The 13,635-nt window shown below is 38.2% G+C and overlaps 2 protein-coding genes across 5 annotated transcripts; one reads left to right on the forward strand and one right to left on the reverse strand.

Moving 5' to 3' along the window:
* Positions 1-902: 902 nt before the first annotated feature.
* On the forward strand, positions 903-5,671 carry LOC110751545 (cardiomyopathy-associated protein). 2 transcript variants are annotated; one of them, XM_021952022.2, is made up of 3 exons: positions 903-1,160; positions 1,245-1,300; positions 1,431-5,671. In XM_021952022.2, exon 3 carries the CDS (start codon positions 1,491-1,493, stop codon positions 5,355-5,357), a length of 3,867 nt encoding a protein of 1,288 aa, XP_021807714.1. In that variant the 5' UTR covers positions 903-1,160; positions 1,245-1,300; positions 1,431-1,490; the 3' UTR covers positions 5,358-5,671. The 2 variants fall into 2 exon arrangements, with proteins under 2 accessions (XP_021807714.1, XP_021807713.1); XM_021952021.2 differs by having other exon boundaries at positions 903-1,155.
* A 658-nt stretch (positions 5,672-6,329) lies between these two features.
* On the reverse strand, positions 6,330-9,695 carry LOC110751547 (uncharacterized). 3 transcript variants are annotated; one of them, XM_088243872.1, is made up of 6 exons: positions 9,467-9,695; positions 9,150-9,323; positions 8,860-9,018; positions 8,381-8,470; positions 7,206-7,320; positions 6,330-6,618 (listed from the first exon to the last, which is right to left on the reverse strand). In XM_088243872.1, exons 1-6 carry the CDS (start codon positions 9,650-9,652, stop codon positions 6,542-6,544), a joined length of 801 nt encoding a protein of 266 aa, XP_088099998.1. In that variant the 5' UTR covers positions 9,653-9,695; the 3' UTR covers positions 6,330-6,541. The 3 variants fall into 3 exon arrangements, with proteins under 3 accessions (XP_088099998.1, XP_088099997.1, XP_021807720.2); XM_088243871.1 differs by having other exon boundaries at positions 7,201-7,320; positions 8,857-9,018; XM_021952028.2 differs by having other exon boundaries at positions 7,201-7,320; positions 9,467-9,689.
* Positions 9,696-13,635: the final 3,940 nt, after the last annotated feature.

Genomic DNA, 13,635 nt, shown 5'->3' on the forward strand with positions numbered 1-13,635 from the left:
TGGCTCCATGGTTTTAAGTGAATGATTTTAAAATAGATATTTATAAAAATACCCAATCCTAGACATGTATTTATAAAAATACCCAAGCACTATTTAAACATAGAAACATACCCAAAATGGGTTTTGGGTATGTGTGTAATGATGGGTTTTGGGTATGTTTATAAATGGGTTTTGAGTGTGTGTAATGATGAGTTTTGGGTATGTTTATAAAGTGTTTTGGGTGTTGGGTATTTTTATAATTTCAGCCCTCATTTTTGGTATTTTAGTGAAACTCCCAATTTTAAATCACTTTTGAACCATTGAACTTGCACATATTTTATGTGAGCCACATAGTTGGATGGATTTGGATGTGTATCTAAGGTGAAACACTTGTGTAAAATAGGTGCTATTCCGATCAATTATTATATTATTTATGTGATAATTTATAATTGAGAAACAATAGTATTGTGTTATTCCAGCTTCACCTAAGTTTTTCTAGTATTTAAGACTTTGAACTTGCCAAAAAAACAAGCAAAATGAATATTGAATGTACAATGCCCGAGGTTGCAATGATGATCCACAACCACATACCCACGCATTACCATCAACATTCTTTTCTTTTAAATAATTCGTTAGGCAGATTATTATATAAATGCATATCTGCCACCACAAACTTTCGGTTTCTTCTTATTATAAAATAAAATTAAAAAAAAACTTTCGGTTTCTCTGATAAAGAGATGAACGGTAGTGATAATATCACTCATGTCAATGGGCGGCCATGATGTATGTCTACTCCACTATAGTGGGACTGGAAGTACAGAAACATAACTTTTAAAGACAGAAACAGAAAGCAAGAGAACGTAATAAGGAGAAGAATTCTTTCGGAAAAAAAAATATTTTAAAAAACAAAACATTCAGAAGGAAAGAAAAAGAAGTTGGTGTTGTGATTGACCGAGTGATTTCTTTTATTCTCTTCTTTTTGTGCCGCCCCATTTCCTGTCCGTCAAAAACTGAAGATCAAAATATACCAAAAACACAGACATACATGGATACATACAGCTTTCCTTAGCTGTTTTGCCTCATGTTCCAAACTCCCCAAAAGCAGAAAAGAAAAAGAGAGAAAGCAAAGCTGAAGATTCCCATTGCCTTTTCTTTCTTTCTTTGGTTTTTCATCTGGTCTGGTCAGCCTTTCTCTACCAAGGTACTCTTCATTTTTCTCTTTCCCTAGCAAAAATCTCAACTTTCTTTCAATTTCTGGCTTTCAGGTATTGGCTTGATCTGCATCTGATTGCTTTGAATTTTCATTTGCTTCAACTTTGAGGTGGGTTTTTGCTCTGACTAATTCCTAGTTTTTTTTTTTTTTTCACAAGCTTTTTGCTTTTGGTTTTGATCTATAATCTCGTTCAGTGCCCATATGAGTATGTTGACTGGTTAATTTTCTATTCATACAGATTGGAACTGAAATTAGTATCTATATTCAATATCCACCGGAAGTAAAGAAAACAGAGAACATGGGACTAGTGTTAGAAATTGGAGTTCAAATCAGAAAATTTGCCATCATATCAAAGAGAACATGTTACAGATTAGTTGGCAACCATCCATTTCTTGTGGGCATGCTGCTTTTCCTGATATTTCTGTACAGATCATTTCCTTTTGCGTTTTCTCTTTTGGTATCTACATCCCCTGTTTTAGTCTGCACTGCTGTCCTTCTGGGCACCCTTTTGAGTTTTGGCCAACCCAACATACCCGAGATCGAAAAGGAAGAGAAGCTTACCCACGATATTGCTTCTCTTAAAACTGGGGTTTCAAGGGATGACACTTTTGTTGTGGATAGAGATGGCAGCTTTTCCACAGAGAGATTCTCAGGAAAGACAAGGGATATTGTCAGTAGTGAGGTTGAGGATCATGATCCACAGAGAGATTCTAAGGTCAGTAGTGAGGTTGAGGATCATGATGGTTCCTCTGTTTATGTGCCACTTATCAATGAGAATTTGAAGCACACTCAAAATGAGAAGAGAGTGATTGAGGGTGTGGAGAGAGAATTAGACAGTCTGGAGTTGGATAACCAGAGGAACTCTCATGATGAAAGATTGGGGATTGAAGGAGTTGAATGGGATGTCGAAGCTGTTGAGCAGCAGTATACTTTGGTTCAAACAGTGGAAGATGATATATCTCCCCGTGAGTCTTGCAGGGCTGATCACTTGGATTCTTCTCTGGGTGTGGGTGGCGGTGGTGGTGATGATGAGGCTGACGAAGATGTCAATGATGAGGCTTCAGATTCCGAGTCAGATCGGGCGGAGAGTTCCTCACCAGATGCTTCAATGGCTGACATCCTTCCTATTCTTGATGAGCTACACCCGCTTTTAGACTCAGAAGCTCCAGAGCCTGCTCACATGTCCCATGATGAGTCTGAGTCTGATAGGAGCAATGCTGGCAGTGTTGAGTCAGATAAGGAAACTGAAAACCTCAGCGTAGGAGTACAAGGGGATGATGGGGTTGATTATAATGACGGTGATGAGGAAGAAGCACAGGGTGGGAAGGAGGATGAAAGCGAATCTGCAATCATCTGGACAGAGGATGACCAAAAGAATCTCATGGATTTGGGGAATTTGGAGCTTGAAAGGAACCAACGCTTGGAGAATCTTATTGCAAGGAGAAGAGCAAGGAAAAGCTTCAAAATAACGGCTGAGAAGAATCTAATAGATTTTGATAGTGTGGATCTTCCCTTTAATATTGCACCAATCTCAACAAGAAGACACAACCCATTTGATCTTCCATATGATTCCTTTGATAACTTGGGGTTACCACCCATTCCTGGGTCTGCTCCATCAATTTTGTTGCCAAGACGAAACCCCTTTGATCTTCCTTATGAGTCAAATGAAGAAAAACCTGATCTCAAGGGAGACCATTTTGAGCAAGAGTTTATGGCATTTCACTCCAAGGATGCATTCTTCCGTAGGCATGAAAGCTTCAGTTTGGGACCATCCAGCTTAGGTCATGCCAAGCAAGAGAGGCAAGATTTTAAGTGGAGACCTGTTTTTGTACCAGAACGGTTGGCTTCAGAAGGAACAAGCAGTTCCTCATTTCAAAGACAATCAAGTGAAGTTAGTGATTCAAAGTTGAGTTCTCTTCCTGATACTGAATCAGTCAGTTCTGCAGCAGATCTGGATGAAAGGAAGTTCAGTGAGCAGGACTTTACTAAAGAAGCAGAAGTGATATCCAACATTTACCATGCTCCTGATCTTGTTGAGCATGAAAGTCATTCCTCGGAAGATGTAGATTCTCTGGATATGGAACAGGCTGGCAAAAGGGATGTTCAACATGATGAGCCTGAAATAAAATTGGGGGAGTTGCAAAATCCAGATCCAAGCTTGTCTGGTACAGGGGGTGTAGCCAATATTGTGGAACATATTTCTAATGAAATTCATTTGAAACCAGAACCAGTTGAAGAGGACAAAACCAGTAGGTCAAGCTTGTCATCATTGTCAGAAGTAGATGAAAATATTTCAGATGTGATGAAAGGTGGATCGACAAGTTTGGAGGCAGAAGGTGATATCATCAAGGAGTTTGTAATTTCACCGCAACCTTCAATTGAGGAGTCGGAAGTCCAATTTATGAGCAGGGCGGTGGATGACAATGAACATAAAGAGCCAGTCTATGACTCAAGTCCCCTACCAACTGAAAAGATCCTTTCCTTTAACTCTATCTCTTCTGATATGCAAGCCGATATATCTGAAATGGTTACACCTCAGGCATCAACTGAAATGTATGTTCCGTTTGTAGACCAGGATTCTGAAGCCCCTGGTGAGAGCACGGAGAAGGGTACTTCAGGCTATGTAGAGATAAATGGTTCCACCTCAGAAGTACATGCATCAGATGAAATTGAAAGAAGCTTGGGAACATGCAACCAACTCAACTTAGCATGTCCTCACTTAGAGGAAGAGATCTATCTCCCTAAGAATTTAAATGTGAAGACAGCTTCATTGGATTCTAGTTATCAATCTGTTCTTTCCGAAAAAATGCCATCATCTGAACAGGAGAAAGTTCTTTCCTGGTCGGATAAATCCATGGTTGAACCATGTTTTGATGATCATGCGGAAGCACTTGTTGTTAATGAAGAAGTAGATGACGTAAAGGAGATTGATGCAGGGTTGCTGTCAGAACTGGATGCAGTTGGGGACTTCAGTGTCAAAGAAGTTGGTGAGCCACTCCATACTGATGAGCCCATACAAGAGGAAGCAAATGTTTCAAGCACTGAATTTGGGGATTCAAACCTGTCAGAATCGAACCTGGAGCTACTAGTTCCTGAAACAAGATCGATTGAATATGTTGACATGGCTTTTAAGCAAATTCAAAAGGGACTCGACGTTGAGGAAGTCATTCTTCCCAGGATTGTTGACAATCAGCGAGAGGTGGAAGCATCCGAAAATAATGTCCAGACCAGTTCAGAGTTTCCTATTGTCGAAGCAAGATCTTTGGAAGATATTGTCACTACTTTAAATCAAGTTTCAGAAAGTAGTGTTAATGTGCTCCCACAGCTGATGGATTCAGAGGATCAGTCAACAGAATTACCGTTGGAATATATTCATACTGTCTTGAAGCAAATCTCAGAAGGTGATAGTGTTGGTGAGCTTCCAAATCCATCATATTCAAATGATGGGTCAGAAGAAGTAGGAACTACTGCACTGGGTTCTTTAGAGGAGATTGCATCAAGAAATATAGTATCAAGTGTTCAAGAAAATATCACTGCACATGATGCTTTGGAGCAAGTCTCAGAAAGTCATGTTGATGAGCCACCAAAACCAACATCAAATTCAGAGGGATTAGAAGAAGTTGGAATTAATGCAATGGGTTCTATGGAGGAGATTGCGTCAAGCAATATAGTATCAAGCGCTCTAGAAAACATCAGTACTCAGATTGCTTTGAAGCAAGTCTCAGAAAGTCATGTTGATGAGCTACCAAAACAAACATCAGATTTAAAGGAGGGATTAGCAGAAGTAGGAACCACTGCAATGGTTTCTACCAACGAGATTGTATCGAGCAATATGGTATCAAGTGAACAAGAAAATTTTACTACTCATACTGCTTTGAAGCAAGTCTCAGAAAGTCATGTTGATGAGTTGCCAAAACCAACAGAAAATTCAAAGGAGGGATTGGAAGAAGTAGGAGATGCAATGGCTTCTTCTACCAAGGAGATTGCATCAATTACTACAGAACCTGGTGTTCAGGAAGCTATAACTACTCCTACTGCTTTGAAGCAAGTCTCAGGAAGTAATGTTGATGAGCTGCCGAAATCATCAAATTCACAGGATGGATTTGCAGAAGTAGGACCAAATGCAATGGACCTACCGATTGAGAATATAAGACACAAAAACTGAAGAATGTGTTTGGCGGTTTGCGACTTTGGTCTTCCAATTTTCTTCTGCAACAGGCTCTTTCTGTTTTTTCCAGTGTGATTATAATCATGTTATGGTAAGTGGTAGTTTCTTTCGGTGATTATTTGATTGATTGATTTCTTCAAGAATGAGTTTTTGGTTTGATTTCTTGAAGTGTGTAATTTCTTGTTTTGATCCTAACGTTGTGAGAGTTGAGTGAAAGGTTGGCCTTGATCATCAGTATTGTAAATTATATTTTGCATGTAAAAATTGAGGATCTCATATTTTCTAGATATGTATTGGGCTAGTTTCATCTCTCTCTTATTTTTGAACTCCCGTTTGTGTGGTAAGAACTGCTTATCCTGTCTCACCATTAATACCAAAATTTTCAATTCTTTCTGACCGGAATTTTATTTTATTTTTCTTAGTTGGCTATTAAATCCGATCAACCTGTCACAAGCAAACACAAAAAGCGTAAAGCTTATTCAAAGCGTCTTAAAGTACAGAGAGTTCATACTAGTTAAAGTGGAATGCAAGGGTTTGCTGGTTATATTTCAAGTTGGCTGCCGACTTATCTGATTTTGCCTACCACTTGTTGGAGTAGGTCGGTGAATTGAAGAATAAAAATTAAGTAGCTTTTCACCAAGAACAATGTGCCTTGCTCAACATAATGTGAACGAATGTTGTTACCACAGATTTTACTCTTTCTTTTTAAAGAAAAATATTACCAACAAAACGTTATGGTTGAATTGAATGATTAGAAATACAGTTCTCGGGGCGTTTAGCTCAAGTGGTATAGAGAAATTACCTATGCACCAAGGTACTGTGTTCAAATCCCCCTTCCCCAGTGTCGCTTGTATAAAAAATAAATAAAAATAGAGTTCAAGAAAGGGATGGCTAAGGTTCCCTACCTCCAGATACAAATTTCCAGAGGTAAGGATAGACCCAAAATAAAATAACGGTCCATCTTACAAGTGACTATCAAAGACCCAAATTAAATTAAAATCTTGTACATGATTCCAAAACTATCATTTTGCATCCGGCATTTAAATGTGTATTAGAAAATACAATACACTAAATGGAGAAAAAAAGTTCATGTCCAATATCCAAAAAGATTGGGGGCAAGACATTAATAAAAACGGTAAAGTGAACAAAAGGACATGACACACTTTGTTAGACTAAGTTAGCTATACATTTAAAGATATCATACCAAATGATCCGATTGCTTTTGTTTCTTTTGTGATGGCCCAGAAATAGTCCCAACCTGAAACCACAGCAGAAGTTTAGATACATCGTTTTGCAAGAATGCAAAAGAAGCATTACACCTTAAATTCTCACATCAATATTAATCCAGAGGTATTTGCTGCAAATTTCATTTTACTAAATAAAGAAACTGTTAATTTGTTATTATCTTTTATTTGTCTGGCAGAAAATATCTTTTAGAACAAAAAATAGATTCACATTTTAGATGAACGATATGTTTTCTTGGTAATTGCTAATGTTCTATGTTTAAAGAAATTTAATAATTTTTTGTAAATTTTGGAAACTGGAGTTTGCCACGGACCAGTGAAGGTTATTGGCAGCCAGCCAGTAAAAGGAGATCACTGATGTTGTTAAATGAGTCTTTTAGTACCTCTCTATTATTTGATGGGTCTTTTAGTTTCATAATGAGTATTTTAGTGCTTACAGGAGTGTTTGGGAGTTTTATTTGAAGCCTATAAATATTAAGTGTAACTTATGTCCCAGGCGACACCCGCATCCCTGTATCTCTATTCTACAGTTCAGACGAAAAATCATCAACAGAGAGAAGGCAAAATACCAATAAGTTAGAAAGCAGTATGCCTACCATGCTTGAGAGTTGTTCCTTGATGTAAGTCAATGATCTCAGCATAGCTTCAAGAGTGTCCCTAGTCAGTTGAAACTTCACCTCGATTTCATCTAAAGGAGATTTGGTATAATCTTGCAACTAGAAAAAATAAATAAATAAATTACATAATGTGTGTGAAGAAAAATGACCAAACAAATTAATGAGACTGTCATATGAAAGGGGCGAGAAACTTTGAACTTTATTAAAGAGGCACACATGCATGAATTCATTGTGAAACTATAACCACCAGAAGCTATATAAAACTCAAGAAAGTGAAGTGCAAAGGAAAGTCTCTTTAATCCCATTTCATTCTTCTTACACAGCTGGGCAAACAAATCAGATGCGTATCAGCTAGCATAAGAACTCAAGCTTGAATTGAAACCGCTCACTTGTCTTAATCAAAACCATTTTAACAGAAATCATCTTTTTTGTTTGGGAAGTCTGTTTAAATAAAAAAAATTAGTATTATAAAAAAAAAATTAAAACAAATACAAACTAATTTTAGTTGGTCTTGCAAAAATTTCCAATTCCATATGGGGAAAGATTTGGTGGTGGCATTAGTATGGGGAGAACTAAGGGGGCTTGGAGAGGTTAAGGCTTAAGAAGCTTAATATATGTTAGTGAGGTGTGTATCAGTTTTGGGTTCATTAAAAGATTAGAAGATACGTGGTAAATTGAAGGTGAAATGGTATTGGTATGGTACTATATTTACATGATATTTTACCGGTTGGTATCAAGTAAAAGAAAAATGTTGATAATTCTGGTTAAAATGGTAAGGCGTGCATTTTAGGGTTTAGGGTTTTGCTTTTGCAACTGGGATTTTAATGAGTTAAATTATATAGAGAATATAATAAGCTTTACATTGAATGCTATTTTGCTATTTTCCTGAAATCCACGCAGTCTTTTCATTTTCAGTAAAATCTAAAGGGCGGTAGAATTCTGGAAAACTATTTGGCAGCAATATATACTGATACATAGTAACATGTTTCTTGTACTTGATTATGTTTCATAAGTCCTAATCCCATGAGATTTTGAATGCTTAAATTTTATATGTGCACCTTTATATTTATATATATACACAGTTGACCTCATTCATACTATATTTCAATTGCCTTGTTCGAAACTCTTTTGGAAAGAATTCTTCACAGAATTTACCTACCTTAAGATTGATGACGGCCACTCTATTAGCCGGCCCTGAGTTACAGTTCTCCATGGTCCAAGTCATTGACTTTAGGCGAGGTAGAATTCCCTGCATATCAAGAGAAGTCAGTAGTGAGACGATAGGGAATTCCTAAACCTATAAACATTCCCAAAAAAAAAAAAACATGATATCCAAGTTTACTACAACTGAAGGGAGAAGAAAAAGATATAAGTTGCATGTTCAATCTAAGACCTGAAAAATCAAACTAGCAGACATCTTTTTCTACAACATAAACATTTTTGCCTTGGAATCTATTACGAAACCATAGAGAAAACTAGAAGCGTCCCACATCCTATAATATCATTACCACAAAAGGTTCCAAAAACACCAGCATAGCCAGTTATATTAGAAAGAATGAGACTCGCAATAGAAAGCCATGAAGTAAGTATGAAATTAATTATCATACAAGAAACAAATCAAGCAATCAACCTCACCACCTGAAGAATTGGAGGAGACATGGGAGTGAGCCGAGATGCATTGGTCCCAGTAACAATCGGTGCTGATGAAGCTCCAAAATCGCTAAATGAGCATGAGCTACCCAAAGTCGTGAAAGATGGCGGCACACTTGTCTTGACCTGATACGAAACACTAGTCCGCTGGGAAGAAAAAAAAAAAAAAGCAGAGTTGAGTATACGAATGACAATGGCAAAGAGAACCCAGAAAACATATGCAAAAACCGATCAAAATGGAATTTTAAAAACTTGGGGTCAAAGTAGATGTGGCTAACCAGCTGTTCTCGGGCTACTTCATCCTTCCATTGAGACTGATACTTGTGGAACAACAACACCAAACTGCTCTGCAAATCGAGCGGTAAATCAGGAGGGAAGAGCTTCAAAAGGTCATCACCAGTGAAGTTTTCATGTACCCATTTTCTGATAAGCGATCGAAGGCATGCCAAAACCTGTTATTTTGCCAAGAAAAATAAATGTGTATGTAAATTTGTTAAGAAAAACAAATGGGTATATAAATTCGTTAAGAAAAAACAAATGTTATGTAAAATTTTTCTACAGAAATTAAGAGAGAGAGAGAGAGAGAGATACGTACGGGATGGAGTTGTGAAAGAGAAGGCAGATTGAGGAGAGATTGGAAGTGGGACTTTTGGTGGGGGGAGTGGAGACCGGTTTTCCTGGTTTTCCAGAGAGTGCAAAGCAATTGGTCAAGTGCTTCCTCTGATTTTAGGGCTGACAGCTTATGCAATTGCAGGTGCAGTGTGTCTTCCATGACCTCCATTCTTTTCTCATTTGTTCTGTTGGGTTCTTGTGGCCGCTGCTCTGAGTAGAAGAAGAGCCTTCGGGCGGTCATCATTTGGCCCAACAGCTCATGGGCTGATGGAGGCCGCCCGGCCCATTGAGGTAAAGCCCAGTCTGGCCTGTTGTGGGTCATTGGCCAGCCCAGCCCGTTGTTCAGTGGGTTAGGTTTGAGCTAAGGTGTCTAAAGTCTAGTCCAACTCATAAATCCAACCCATTTGAGCCCAAGAAAGTCTAGCCCGGCCACCCATAGAAGCCCGGCCCAGAACACCATATACAATAACACTTAACTTTAAAATTAAAAAAGAGTTAATTTCATTTTACTAATCGGAAGTTTCCTGAAATTATGACTTTACTACACAATGTTTTTGGTCTAAACTTCGTACTCAAAATTTGATTTTTCTACCACTTTCATCCACCGTTAGTTTAACTGTTAAGTTATCTGTTAAATGATGATGTGACAATCAATGGCCCATCGAAACTCAAATATATCGTGTCACATCAGTTGATAAAAAAAGTTAAATAATCAATTAACAATTAAAATAATTGAAATAAAAAATTAAACTCTCTCTCCTCTCTCTACAACTCACGAGTCACAACCCACCGCTTTCCACCCCACCCCCATTCCAACTGCCCATCGCCTCCCCCACTTCTTTCTCTCTCTCTCTCCTCCCTTCCTGAACCAAATCCGCATCCTGCAACCTGATACAAGTAAATCCCAGATGCTAAAACCAACACCACAACAACACAACCGATTGCGATGCCAGCAACTGCTCCATTAGACAACAAAGACGAAGAATAACTCAACTGAAACACAAGCAAATTGTTGTTGAGGTCGATGCTAATGTGGTTTCCATATGGGTCGTTGAACTCTGGGTTTTGCCCAGTATCAAACTCAATGGCAAGCAATGGAGCGACGATGGGGATGGCGGCGTTGGTAAAGAGGCCGAAGTATTGGCTGGCAAGGGCTTTGGGGGCGAGGTGGAGTTTAAGTGGACAAAGCATAGGCTGAAGCCTAAGCTTGAAGCAATCTCAGGGAGGACAGAGAAGACGCAAGAGGTGAAGAAGGAGGTGAGGGAGGTGGAATTGGAGGTGGGTTTCATGGTGAGCTTTGTTGGGTAGAAGACGCGGCCATCCCTTATAGGGAGGGCTAGTTCAAGTAGGGAGGAGAGAGATGGAAAAAGAGAGAGAAGGGGGGAGGTAATGGGTGGTTGGAATGGGGTGGGGTGGAAAGGGGTAGGTCATGAGTTGCACAGAGAGGAGAGAGAGTTTTCAACCAAAAAAATTTAAAATTTTTTTCTTGAGTTTTTTCAATTATTTTAATTGTTAATTGATTTTTTTTTTAATCTTTTATTTATTTATTTTTTATTAGCTAATGTGGCAAAATATGTCTGAGTTTAAGCGGGTCATTTGATTGCCACGTTTTGACCCCAAAAAAAACTTTGATTACTACGTCATCATTTAACGGATAACTTAACAGTCAAAGTAATGGAGGTATGAAAGTGGTAGAAAAATCAAATTTTAGGTACAAAGTTGAGATGAAAAAAACTTTATGTAGTAAAGTCATAATTTCGGGAAACTTCCGGATAGAGAAGGATGGTATACCATTAGATAATCAAATCGTTACAAGATGAATAGCATGCATTAATTAGGTAAATTTTGTCAAGCCTCTGGTCAAACAGTAAATTTTGATAAATTTGCTATCTTTTGTTCTCCTAACACCTGTAAGGAGATAGCTAAGGAAATCAGTTGTATTTGTGGCTCTTCTCTAACTGAAGATCTTGGAAGGTACCTGGGCATGCCTTTACTGCATTCTCGAATTGATAAAAGGACTTATAGCAGCTTAATTGACAAAGTGCATAAAAGACTTGCTACTTGGAAGGGTAAATTTCTTTCTTTAGCTGGTAGAGCTACCCTTATTCAATCTGTTACTTTGGCTGTACATGTGTATGCAATGCAAACAGCTAAACTGCCTACTAGTGTGTGTGATGCACTTGATAAATTAAATCGAAATTTTTTTTGGGGTGGGAGTGAGAAAATGAGCAGGGTCCATATGTGTCAGTGGGATCTTGTTTGTAGGCCTAAGAGTAAAGGGGGCTTGGGTTTTAAAAAAACTGGTGCTATGAATCAAGCTTTGTTGGCCAAGATTGGTTGGAGGTTGCATATTAAGGATGAGGGCTTGTGGGCAAAGATCTATGAAGCTAAATACCTTAAAGGCCATTCTATTCTTGATGATTCAGTGATTTTTAGACAGGATTGTTCTTCTACATGGAGAAGTGTGCTTCATGGGGCTGCTCTTCTAAGGAAGGGTATGTTATGGAGGATTAGGGATGGTGGTACTGTTAAATTTTGGAAGGATAATTGGGTTTTTGATGCTCCTTTAAACCAAAATGATAGTAGTGTGCATATTTGTGACCCATATTGTGTTATTTCCAGTTTTTACAAAAATGGTTGGTGGGATATGGAGAAACTAATGGCTGCTTTACTTGATGATTTGGTCCAACGAGTTATTAGCTGTCCTGTGGGGTTTAATAGTGGGACCCAGGATGCTCAAATTTGGAAGTTTTCCTCCAATGGGATTTTCTTTGTAAAATCTGCTTATAATATGGTTTTTGAGGACTCTGCTTGCTCTGATTTTGCTTGGAAGTTTTTGTGGAAGCTTAGGATTCCTCCCAAGTTGCATATTTTCTTTTGGCTTGTTATTCAAGGGAAAATTCTTTCTAATGAGCAAAGAGCTAGAAGACATCTATCTTTGGATGCTTATTGTGGTTCGTGTCATTGGCCTATGGAGTCAATACTTCATATTCTTCGTGATTGTGTTAAGGCTAAGAAGGTGTGGAATGCTCTTCTCAATTCTAGTCAAAGTGTTGGATTTTTTTATTATGGACTTTCAACCTTGGCTTAGAGTAAATTTGATGTCAAAGATTGTTTAGGCTGATTGTATTCCCTGGAATTTGGTCTTTGTTTTCACATGTTGGTAAATATGGAAATGGAGGAATTATTATGTGTTTCATGGTGATGAAGAGTTGGCTTTTGACTCCATACAGATTATTACTACTACTATGAAGGAATGGTTTAAAGCTTCTAATGTTCCTTCTATCAAGTGTGCTAAGGTTGAGGCTTGGTTTGCTTGGGAGCCTCCTCCTGCTGGGTTCTTTAAACTGAATGTTGATGGCTCTAGGAATGCTGCTTCTGGCCATATTGGTGCTGGAGGTGTGTTGCGTGATGGTTTTGGTGATTGGTGTAGTGGGTTTGCAGTTAATTTGGGAAAAGGGCAGATTCTAGAGGCTGAATTATGGGGCTTGTTCTTTGGTTTGAAGGATGGCTGTTGCGAAAGGGTTTAATAACCTTATCGTTGAGATGTGGATAGCTTGTTCAGCAGCATGATTCTCTTACTTTGCACCCTCTTGCATCTTTGGTCTCTAGTTGTTGGCAGTTAATGCAGCAACTTGAGAATTGCAGCCTCCATGATATTTTTAGGGAGAAAAACAGTGTTGCAGATCGACTGGCTGCTTGGAGTTATAATTTAGATCTTGGTATCTGCTTTTTTTATGAGGCTCCAAGTTGGGTTGGGACTTATTTGGTGGATGATTTGTTAGGGGTGTCTAGGCCTCGTTTGATTTGTGTTGTTTAGTTTGTTTAGTTTGTTTGGGGTTTTCCCCCCCAGTTCACCCAAAAAACAAAAAAAACAAAAAAAACAAAAAAAACAAAAAAAACAAAAAAAAAAAATTCTAAGGTAGTGCTCACCACATTGAGGCATCCATCCTTCTTGCTCATTGTTCCATCTATCTCGTAGGACTATCATTTTATTATTGGTTTTGGATTCTATTTAAATGTTGCGACTATTTAGATTATCTCTTTGATATAACCATGTTTCGGGTGTTGTGAATTGTTTAAAAGGCTTGAGACCTTGTTGGTAAAATTTTTGGTTGTGGCGATGTTGTTATTACTGTTGTTGAATTTTTG

This window comes from Prunus avium, chromosome 7 (genome assembly GCF_965620075.1).
Source record: "Prunus avium chromosome 7, drPruAviu1.hap1.1, whole genome shotgun sequence".
NCBI lineage: Eukaryota > Viridiplantae > Streptophyta > Magnoliopsida > Rosales > Rosaceae > Prunus > Prunus avium.